The 12,150-nt window shown below is 36.8% G+C and overlaps 1 protein-coding gene across 1 annotated transcript; it reads left to right on the top strand.

Moving 5' to 3' along the window:
* The first annotated feature begins 8,127 nt into the window (after positions 1-8,127).
* LOC133304262 (aluminum-activated malate transporter 10) lies at positions 8,128-11,111 on the top strand. Its single transcript, XM_061504272.1, has 6 exons — positions 8,128-8,428; positions 8,725-8,865; positions 9,231-9,503; positions 9,602-9,723; positions 10,049-10,192; positions 10,605-11,111. The coding sequence occupies exons 1-6, from the start codon at positions 8,128-8,130 to the stop codon at positions 11,109-11,111; spliced, it is 1,488 nt and encodes a 495-aa protein (XP_061360256.1).
* The last annotated feature ends 1,039 nt before the right edge of the window (positions 11,112-12,150 follow it).

Here is a 12,150-nt window from a genome sequence, read left to right as displayed (position 1 = left end):
AGACTGATTGACACAGTTCAAGTTCAGAAACACTTGGAGCATTGAATGTGGAACCATCACATTGAATCTGGATCGGCATGAACATAGATAAGAGATTAGTAATAGGATACAATTAGCCACGACGGGGTGATATTTGTGTCCATGTAGGTGAAGAAATGTGAGGTGCAAAATCATGTGTCAAGGAATTGCTAGGTACATCTGTAATTAACACGCTACAACAGTTTGACATTGTAATTTATTAACAGATATACACAGTTACCCAATTCCCATTTTGTAATTTTTCGTTTGTTACTCTTTTCTGTTATCTGCTGTTTGCCTTTTTTTCTATTGCTGACTCCCTCACTTGCGTATTTCACGGGAGTTTGTTACTTTGTATTCTCTCCTATATATTGGGAGCTCTCAAGGCATTGTACTACACTGATTATAAAGATAATGAAACCTGCATTTTATTTTTCACCCGATTGCTTTTCTGCTTCTGTATCTGTAAAATGGTATCAGATTTAACAGTTCTTTCCTAGTCACTGCTCTGGCCTTTTTCCATGGCTCGTGGCAGTGCTAATAGTAATACCTCTAATCCCAATGGTGGAGGTTCTTCTGGCCCATCTCAATCCGTTGATGACACCAATAGTCCTTACTATCTCAGTAATGGTGATCATCCCGGTTTGATTCTGGTCACTCATTCCCTCACTGGTTCGAACTTCATCTCCTGGTCCAGAGCTACACTTATAGCTCTTACAGCAAAGAACAAATCATCCTTTGTTGATGGTGTTCTCCTTCGTCCTTCTCAGGACCATCTTCTGTTTCATGCTTGGAATCGATGTAATTCCATGGTCATTTCCTGGCTTCTGAACTCAGTCTCCAAGGATATCGCTGATAGCTTGATGTATTTTACCAATGCCTATGACATCTGGACCGATCTTCGTCATCGCTTTCACCAAGCTAACGACCCTCGTATTCTTCAATTGAAACTCCAGATCTCATCTCTGCATCAGGGTGCCCTTTCCATAAACACTTACTACACCCGTTTGAAAATTTTATGGGATGAGCTTCTTGATTACTCCCCTTCCTATCCTTGTACATGTGGTGCTTTACGGTCCATTACCAGTGATCGTGACCAGGACCATGCCATGCAATTTCTCATGGGTTTAAATGATTCCTTCTCTTTGATTCGGGCACAGATCCTTCTCATGGATCCCCTTCCGTCTTTGTCCAAGGTTTTCTCCTTGGTTCTGCAAGAAGAACGACAGAGGGAGATTACATCCTCGGTCTCTGTTACTCATGATGTTGCTCCTCCACCGTACATAGCTTCTCCACCTTCCGTTGCTGCTGCCACTGGGGGAGTTCCACGCCGTCAGCGCCCTTTCTGCACCCATTGTAACGGTTTGGGCCACACTAAAGACAAATGTTTCAAGTTGCATGGCTACCCACCATGGTATAAGCCCAAATCGACCAGGCCCAATCTACCCCCTCACTCAAACGCCAGCGTTTCAGCTATTGCTGATTCATCCTCCCATTCTCATTCCTTTACACCACATCAGTACCAACAACTCCTCACCCTAATTTCATCGAACCCCACCTCACCGTCTTTTTCTCCACCGCCTTCCCCAAATCTCGATATTAACCCCACCGTTGCCAGCTTCAGTGGTGAGTTCCCCTCTTCCTTGCCTTCTTCTTGCTGGGTTCTGGACACCGGAGCTACTCATCATGTCTCCTGTGTTCCTTTATCATCAGCACACACCCTTTCCACATATGAATCCACCGTGTCTCTTCCCAATGGAACGGTTGTTCCGGTGACCTCCAAGGGGTCTTGTTTTTTTTCTGATTCTCTCACCCTTACTGATGTTTTATTTGTTCCTGTTTTTTCTTTTAATCTGTTGAGCATTGGTGCTCTTACTCGTCATACTGACATTGTTGCTCATTTTGTGTCTTCCCATTGTTTTCTTCAGGAACGTCTCTCGGGAAAAATGATTGGGATTGCTAATCTGGTTTGTGGGTTATACATCCTTGATTCTGCTGCTCTTCTCCCCACAAATCATGTTCCCCCACCCCTTTGTTTTTCTTTTGTTCAAAAGAATGTTGCCTTATGGCACTCTAGACTAGGTCACCTCTCTGTACCAGTCTTATCATCAATGAAAGAATTTTTACATTTGAGTTCTTGTTCTGACAGTTTACATTGTAATATTTGTCCTTTAGCTAAGCAAAAGCGTTTACCATTTTTGTTAAATCCACAATTATCTCTTCAACCTTTTGACTTAATCCACTGTGACATCTGGGGCCCATTCACCCCTGTCTCCATTGATGGTTTTCGGTTTTTTCTTACACTTGTGGATGATTGCACACGTTTCACTTGGATTTTTTTTTCTTAAATGCAAATCTGATTTTTCCTCAGTTTTCACTAATTTTTATACATCCATTATGAATCAGTTTCGTGTGTCCATCAAGTCTATCCGTTCTGACAATGCACCTGAATTTAACATTCCTTTATTTTCATCTAAAGGGATTGCAGTCTTTCACTCCTGTGTCGATAGACCTCAACAAAATTCTGTGGTCGAACGTAAACACCAACACATTCTAAATGTTGCTCGTGCTCTTCATTTCCAATTGCATCTCCCTCTCCCCTATTGGCAGGAGTGTGTCTCAACTTCTGTTTATCTTATTAATCGTACACCTTCTCCTGTTTTGTCCAATAATACTCCCTTTACTCTTCTTTACAAACAGCCGCCGAAATACTCTCACCTTCGTGTTTTCGATTGTCTTTGTTATGCCTCCACACTTACCCGCAATAGACACAAGTTCTCCCCTCGGGCTCTTCCTGCAGTTTTTCTTGGTTACCCAGCTGGTTACAAGGGTTATAAGCTGCTGGATCTCAATTCCAATCGAGTCTTTGTATCCCGGGATGTCGTTTTCTTTGAATCTGTTTTTCCATTTGCCTCTTCTCCTGTATCTTCTACTCCTCTTGTTTCTATACCTGATACATCCCTACCTACTCAACTCACCACTGCTGCTGTCCCCAAACGTCCTTCAAGAGCCACTCATCCCCCTTACTTACCTTAAGGACTATGCCTGTTCTACCACAACAGCTATCCTATGTCCCACTCTCTATCCTATCATCATCTTTCCCCTGCTCACTTGGCTTTTATCAACACCTTGTCCTCCCATTATGAACCATCTCATTATTCCCAGGCTTCTCAGTTACCCGAATGGTGTACTGCTATGCAACATGAAATATTTGCTCTTGAGCAGAACAAGACTTGGGATATTGTTTCCCTACCCCCTGGTAAATCAGATATTGGATGCAAATGGGTTTACCGCGTCAAATGCAATGCTGATGGCACTCTTCAAAGGTACAAGGCTCGCTTGGTTGCACAAAGTTACTCTCAAAGGGAAGGCATTGACTATTTTGAAACTTTTTCTCCTGTCATCAAGCCTACCACCGTTCGCCTACTTCTTGCTCTTTCTGCAATTCATGGTTGGTTTCATCACCAATTGGACGTCAATAATGCGTTCCTTCACGGTGATCTCAGTGAGGAGGTTTATATGAAATTGCCTCCTGGTTATGGTTGTCACAGCACGTCACTTCCTCCAAATCCAGTTTGCCGATTAAGGAAATCTCTTTATGGCCTCAAACAGGCCTCTCGCCAATGGTTTCAGAAGCTTAGTTCCACGTTGCTTTCAATGAATTTTTCACAATCTGCAACGGATCACTCTTTTTTTTGAAATATAATGGCACAATTATGCTTGTTGTGCTTGTTTATGTTGATGATGTCATTGTTGCCTCCAATGATTCTAACACTATTCAGCAGTTTATTTCTTCCCTTGATAGCTGCTTCAGGTTGAAGGATCTTGGCTCGCTTAAATACTTCCTTGGTGTTGAAGTGGCTCGGTCATCCACAGGCATCTTTCTCAGTCAACGCAAATATATTCTTGATATTCTTCATGACACTGGTCTTTCTGGATGCAAGACCAAATCTACTCCAATGGAACCAAACCTGACTCTTTCCCAACATACTGGTGACTTGCTGCCAGACCCCACTCCTTTTAGAAGACTTATTGGCAGGCTGATTTACTTATCATTTACTCGACCAGACCTGTCCTTTGTTGTGAACCGACTCAGTCAATTTTTATCTGCTCCTAGAGTTCCCCACTTACAGGCTGCCCATCGTGTTCTAGCCTACCTCAAGCACACAGTTGGTCAAGGTATCCTCTTCTCGTCCGAATCTGCGTTACAACTCAATATTTTTTCTGATTCTGATTGGGCAAGCTGCCCTGATACCCGCCGCTCCATCTCTGGCTTCTGTGCTTTCATTGGTAACTCTCATATTTCTTGGAAGTCTAAGAAACAATCCACTGTATCAAGGTCTTCTGCAGAAGCTGAGTATCGGTCTATGGCCAATGCCACTTGTGAAGTTATCTGGATTCTCTCTTTACTGCATGATTTTCACATTGTTCATCCCTCTCCTGCACACCTGTTCTGTGATAACAAGGCTGCCCTCCACATTGCTGCCAACCCCGTCTACCATGAGCGTACAAAACATATTGAAATCGATTGTCACCTCATCAGGGAACACATTTCCAAAGGTTCACTGCAGACTTTCCATGTTTCTTCCAACAACCAACTTGCGGACCTGTTCACCAAGGCTCTTCATCCCTCACAATTCAACTTTCTTCTTTCCAAGATGGGAGTTACAAATATCCACTCTCCATCTTGAAGGGGGGTATTAACAGATATACACAGTTACCAATTCCCATTTTGTAATTTTTCGTTTGTTACTCTTTTCTGTTATCTGCTGTTTGCCTTTTTTTTTATTGCTGACTCCCTCACTTGCGTATTTCACGGGAGTTTATTACTTTTTATTCTCTCCTATATATTGGGAGCTCTCAAGGCATTGCACTACACTGATTATCAAGATAATGAAACCTGCATTTTATTTTTCACCTGATTGCTTTTCTGCTTCTGTATCTGTAAAATAATTCATTGAACCCCGGATAATTTCACTTGGCCTAACCACAAATTCTTCCCTAGTGTTTGTGCTGTTTCATTTTATGATTTGTACGTAAGAAGATAAAAGATTGATTAACTTGGTATTTTGCATGTTGACTCCTCCGCCTTGCTCTCTATGGCAGTTTCTTGCTTGAGTGGACTTTGAAAATGAAGGTTGTCAACTTGTGTTTCTATTCGCCACAGGCACTGGTGGACTCAGAAAAATTTCTTTATGTCTGCATATTTAGTGGCGGAGGTTCGGGGGCAGTGCTGCCGAAATATTTTTTTTTGTAAAGAAAGTTTAAATTAACGCTTGAATCGTTCATAATCTAGTTACTTCCATAACAAAGGATGAAGAAATTATGGGAATGGGTACATGACACGGGTGGAAGAATAAGTTTTTTCTCTACTCAATTTGTCTTGCTACGTTGTATTAATCATCTCTGTACGTTGCTACGTTGCTAACTAATATAAGAATAAATATCTTATTTGGTCCCTAACAAAAAATTCGGTCCCCACTTTAGTCCATTATAAAAAAATAGTCACTTGGTCCCTATAAAATTTAAAGTGGACTCATTTTAGTCTTTTTGAGGGAATAATACAGGTCTTTTTTGAATTTGTGTAGGACTACGATTTTAACTAAATTAATCCACTTTGAATTTCTTAGGGACCTCCTCGAGACTAATTTTTTATAAGGGACTAAAGTGGGAATTATATTTTTTGTTAGGAACTTAAAATGATATTTACTTTTAATATAAATATTGAACCAAGAGACAAATAAAGATTTACATAGCTACAACAACAACAAAAAACTAAAATCCAAAATCTTATGTCTTCACTTGCGGACATAAGTGCCCACCTAGGTCCGCCAGTGGCCCCAGGTTAGAGCCAGCAACAACATAGTCATTTTTTATTTTTTATTTTTTGTAAATATCAAATCTTAATAGACTTAACTAATCCAATTTCGAATTTGTGCCTCTGCACCCTCCCCAGGAATTGAATTTATTACCCTTTGGGCAGGTCAAGTCCTAGGATCTAGTTGGGTTGCTATTAGACTAACAACTCTTTAGTTTATCATAGTCATATTTGGATATGATCATGTATGTTAAGGTAAAAGCATCAGGGCAAAAATTTATGAATCTATGTTTATTCCAAAATGCCCATAAAATTAGAATGACCTATATACAATTGGAATGGCAACTAAACTTTCAAGTGACAAATTGAAGTTTCTTTCTTTGTGAGGTGATATTTTAATTGATGGTCATCGTCATCAGTCACTCAAATGTTTTCATGTTATGGTACCAATATTAGGTAAATAGATGTGCAATCCTGCTTCTGCAGAAGTTTTCCACAATAAAAAAAAACAAAAGAGTACGAGCACAATATTTTATGTTAATGGGGATATGGTCCTTGTTGTAACCAGTCAATTTATTATGAAAAAGTAAAAACATATATGAGACGTCAGAAGAGATAATGATTCGATCGTCCGCACTAATACGGACACATACGAATCAAGTACAAAGCATTTCCAATGGGAAAGCTAAAATAAAATAGTCTACATATTTATGATTGGTGCAACTGCAAATTTAAACCTTGGATTAAGGCTAACGTTAACAAATGATGGTAATTCGGTTGACATTAGAAAATTGAGTAGGTTGGGATGAGAGCATATATTTGATTCTTCAAATTTAAAGTTTTAATTTTGAGACCCGCCTCGAATCTGATTAGTCGCAAAGCAATAAATAAATTAAAATATCTCCAAATAAAAAATGACACATATTAGAAGAAAATTTTTATAGTTTGAGTTCGAGTCCTGAATATACAGCTACCTTAAAATTTAGTAGGGAAAATTTTACCACCCTTTATAGTTTTACGTGGCACAAATCCAGATTAGTGGGTGTTCATTGTCAATCGAATACCGGATGATTTAAAAAAGACTAAAAGAAATTGTTGATAGTTGGTTTGTCATTTCAGTAAGAGTTCAATGCTGTTGGAGGAGATAAGTGCTCCAAAGTGCTATCAGAAGAAACAAATATGGAATTATCAATTTTAAATTCCACAACTCTCCTTTGTCTCAAAATGTTTAAAGCTTTTTTAAAAAAGGAAGCATCCTATTCATGACCTAATTCATTCAGTTAATTTGTGAAGGACCAACAACAGAGACAGAGAGAGCTTCTTTAAGATCTTAGTGTGGTGCCCATGTCCTAATTCCTAACTTTCTTATCCTAATGCTGCAACAGTGGAAGGAATCTAATCATCGAGCCACTAAGAAACAAGTCAAAAGTATATGCGGTTTAACAGAAGAAATGCTAGCTATGGTGGACCATAGCTGCAAGGCACGATGTTGTTCTGTTGTTCAAGCTTTTCCAGATTTAGATATATTATAGATATAAAATTGAATAAGCTGCTGCCACGAATTTTGGTTTTAGGTCAGTATTAAAGGAAAAAAGCTTGATGGCTTATTATACAATTTACATGCAAGTGCTTCATGACTTGCACGATATATCTCATATTATAAAATATGAGTGCGCCCACAAGTTGCTAAGTTTTTTATTCTATCACTATCATTCAGCTAATGCAATACATGCATGCAACTAAAATTAATTTAGAGGGTAACAACATTTGTGACCTATGAATAATTAGCCATTTCGAGATATTTGTACAATTCTATTATGAAACTTTTATAGAAAAGGCTTATTGTATATGTATTGTTGCCTATGATATAAAACATGTAACCAAAAAAATAAAAATAAAAAGAAAAAGAAAAGATTCATAACAATTTGCATGTTGCTTGTTGAATGGTTGGTTCACATGTATGTTTTAATGTTATACTATGTATGTGTATGCCTTTTTGTGCACGCGTGTGCATGTGTATGACAGAGAAAAACAGAGAAGATGTAAACCATTTGTGTCAATTGTCCAACAATCTAAATCCTCACTACTAAAAAAAGAATATACTGATTATTTATAAGACGTTACAAATATGCTGTTTTGTCTTATACTGCCGGAGAGTGAGATTTGCAACACATGTCTCTATATATAAACTATGTGTATGCATACTCAACAGTCACATTCTCTCTTATGCACAATTGCACATTCATATTTTAGTAACCATTTATTCTACTTAGATCTTGTGATAAAAAAACATGGCTGATAACAAGAAAGTGGAATGGAGGATCAAGATGGCAAATGGTTCATCAGAGAAAGCAGGGCAAGCTTGCATGTGGGGAGTTATATCAGCTCTTGCTTTCAAGGTGTGCAATTTTCTTAAGAAAGCATGGGAATTAGGGGTGAATGACCCTAGAAAATTCATCCATTGCTTGAAGGTAGGGATAGCACTTACCACTGTTTCACTTGTCTACTACATGAAGCCTTTGTATGATGGATTTGGAGGAAATGCTATATGGGCAGTTATAACAGTGGTTGTAGTGTTTGAGTACACAGCAGGTATGTAGTACTAAGTACTAACCATATTGTACATAGAACTAAAATAATATATTGTAACCAAATAGTGGTAGCTCAGTTGACGCAAGAGAGCTGAGCAGGTGGAGGTGAGAGTAAGTATTCGATCCTCTCCAGTATCATCTTTGGGAGGAATTTAAAGTCTTAATCCTGAACTCGCCCTGAATCGAACTAGTCGCGGAGCGATAAATTGATTGAAATATTTCCAAAAAAATAATATATTGTATTATTGTCAACAATTGAAACCTCACTCATTTGATTTATCATATTTAAAATTGCAGGTGCTACAATATGTAAATCTATAAACAGGATCTGTGGAACTTCCCTTGCTGGGTTACTAGGCATTGGTGTTCATTGGGTTGCTAGTAGAGCTGGAAAGCAATTTGAACCGTTTATTGTTGGCGTCTCAGTCTTTCTCTTAGGTAATAAACATTAAACAAGATAAAATTTTCCATACATGTATAACAATAAGTTATTTTTTTCTTTAGGAATTGGCATTATTTATAGGATTCAATGTTTCTCCTATCATGGAAGATAAAATTAATTCCTGTTATTTCAAAAAGGAGTCGTCGATTTGGATTAGGAGAAAACAATTATATTTATAAAAACTAATATAACCACGTAATAAATTAGAATTACAAAAATATATTTCTCCAAACATGTCGTTTTGGAATCACATGAATAAGTTATCTTGTATGACAAGAAAAACATTAAACCCTTAATTATATACGTCTTTTATCTTTGTAATTAAATAAATAACTGATTAGTTAAATTGGTGTGTCTTCAGCTTCTGCAGCAACATTCTCTAGATTCATCCCCACCATAAAGGCTCGTTTTGATTATGGTGCAGTGATATTCATCCTCACTTTCAGCTTGGTTTCAGTATCTGGTTATAGGATTGATAAATTGTTGGATCTGGCACAAGAAAGGTTATCCACCGTTATAATTGGCACTATCTTATGCATAATAGTCAGCATGTCCATTCGCCCCATTTGGGCTGGTCAAGAGCTACATGTTTTAACCACCGGAAACTTAGACAAACTGGCCAATTCCTTACAAGGTTAGTCTTCAATATTCATTTTCATTTCATTTTTAATAGCTTGCTAAAATTTTATCGCCACTGATAATAATGTACACAATTATACATCTATGCTTCAGGTTGTGTTGCTCAGTACTTTAGTTCTAGCGAAGCCCAAGAAACAGTATGTGATGAAGTGTGTGACAAAAAGTTGCTAGGTTACAAGTGTATTCTAAGTTCCAAAGCATCAGAAGATTCTATGGTACACACTACATGTCCTACAACTGTTTGTGTTAATTAAATTCCAATATAGATTAAACAGGAAGAATCTTTTTATTCCGGTTTAAAATTAAGAAGTTTTATTTCCTATCTTATATGTTGATTTTCGTTCATTTAAATATTATAGTTTATTGAACTATACTCATAAATTAATTATTAATTATAAATAAATTATAGCATTTAAATGGATAAAAATAAACAACTGAGATTGAGAGTGAAATTTTTTAATCTTATACCGAAATAAAAAAAAAATCCCTCTTCTCGGTTAAATATTTGGAGTTTGACCCAATTAACTTGTTCCACTGTAGGCTAATTTTGCAAGATGGGAACCTGCCCATGGTCACTTCAACTTCCGCCATCCATGGAGGCAGTATCTTAAAATTGGAGCATCCATGCGCACTTGTGCTTCTGTCATAGATGCTCTTATTGGATGCATTAATTCAGAAAATAAGGTAATATCTAAATTCCTAATCAAAGAGACACATTGAAATACAAGCTAGTCTCTTAGAGCATCATTTCAATAATTAATTAAAGGGAAAAAGGTATTTATACAAGTTGTGTCTTTTTAGTGTGTTTATATTATGTCTTACTATATAGTGTTAATACAAAAAATTGCTTTTTTTCTTTCTCTCCAATCACATCAGCTGATATGTAAAGTGAAAAAAAAAACAAATTTTCATATTATAATTATGTCTTACTGATAAGACATAGTGTAAGACACTAAAAGGACACTAACTGCGCCTTTAATTAAAATGCATAAGTAATACTAATTCAGCAAAACCAAATTATCAATAAAATTTACAATTACGAAAATAGATTATAAGATAAGTATTTATAACCAATTAATTTACATAATTTTTGTAGGTCACCAATGACGTCAAGAATCACATTAGCAACATTTCACTGAAAGTGGGAGCCAACTCTGCAGGGGTCATAAGAGAGCTAGTGAATACAATAAGGAATATGAAAAAATCATCTGAAGTTGGTGTTTTAGTTGCAGAGATGAATAGTGCTGCACAAGAGCTCCAAGATGTACTAAAATCTTATCCAAATTTGGTTAACACACCCCCATCACATAATGACCAAGGCACAGAAACAGAACAAGCATCCTCATCCTCTGGGGAAGAATTGGCTCCAAAAATTGAAATCTCACTCATGGATGTTATTCAAGTGGGAACTGTAGCTTCTTTGCTTATTGAAATTGTAGCACGTGTGGAACACATTGTGAGCACTGTTGAAGAACTATCAGAGTTAGCAGAATTCGAGCCAGTGATGTGCATCAAATCTAAACAAAATATAGAAGACAATAACAAGTCCTTCCTGAACGAACAGAAAGATGATGAAGACATGAAAACACTCCAAATAGTCTGAAAATTTTAATGATACGTATAGTACATAGTTTGTATATTCTTTTATCAATCACATGATCGCATTTTATGTAAGATCAGTGATTAAAAGAAAAACAATCTGAAAGGGACATGGTTTTGACACACTGTTTTTGCCAGTCCATTGTACGGGTCAAACATTAATTTTCATTGGATCTCAATATGATGGGCTTTCCCCCATGCTCATGACTCATGATTATGATAATAATATGATATAAAATTGCTGAGCTAGTTGTTATGTATAATCCGTAGTCCTATTCTGCTTTATCTATTTTTTATGCAAAATTGATTTCTACTTTAATATTGCCTATGCTGAAGCTTATGTATCCTGCAACAAACTATTTTATTGGTCTCACTCACCCATGACTTTCTCAACATTAAGTCATTACTTGCTTGTGAAATTAGGGTGTTAATTGGTGGTTTGAAGTATACAACTACATCTACCAAATATAGAACCTTTTTCTTCTCTATGATACATAGCAATTATATATAGATTTCTCTTCCTTTCGTACTTTTATTTTATTTTATTTTTGTTTGATACCATCATGTGTAAGTGTTGAAAGTTTTAATGAATTCGACTAATTTGATTTCGAGTTTGTGTCTCTCCTCGTACTTTTTAAAAATTGCAACTCTTAGAAAACAAACTAACCATCCTTTAAACAAGTCAAATCCTGAGGTCTGACTAGGTCAGCATTAAACCAACAACTTTAAGATTCTTTTGTTCTCTTTGGGATTATATGTGAAGTTAAATTTCAGATGAAATCCTACCAATAATCATAACACTACCAATCTTGCTATTTACAACTATAATACTATAACAAAGATTCCATAGCACTAGCTATCATGTAAAACAGCTCATTCACTGAACCAATGTACTCTCAAATTAGAAAAGTAGCTTTAACAAAACCTATAGACTTCTGTGCATGCTAAAAGATGGTTTTTTCCCTTTTTTTCGTTTATTACTTCCTACAATTGATAGTGGACTTCTTGGCAAAATACCTTTCCTTTTTGGCATATTTATTTAA

The sequence above is a fragment of the Gastrolobium bilobum genome, unplaced genomic scaffold, assembly GCF_033153095.1.
Source record: "Gastrolobium bilobum isolate Gb01-03AN ecotype WA unplaced genomic scaffold, APGP_CSIRO_Gbil_v1 utg9690, whole genome shotgun sequence".
NCBI lineage: Eukaryota > Viridiplantae > Streptophyta > Magnoliopsida > Fabales > Fabaceae > Gastrolobium > Gastrolobium bilobum.
This window is presented reverse-complemented; position numbering and strand designations above follow the sequence as displayed.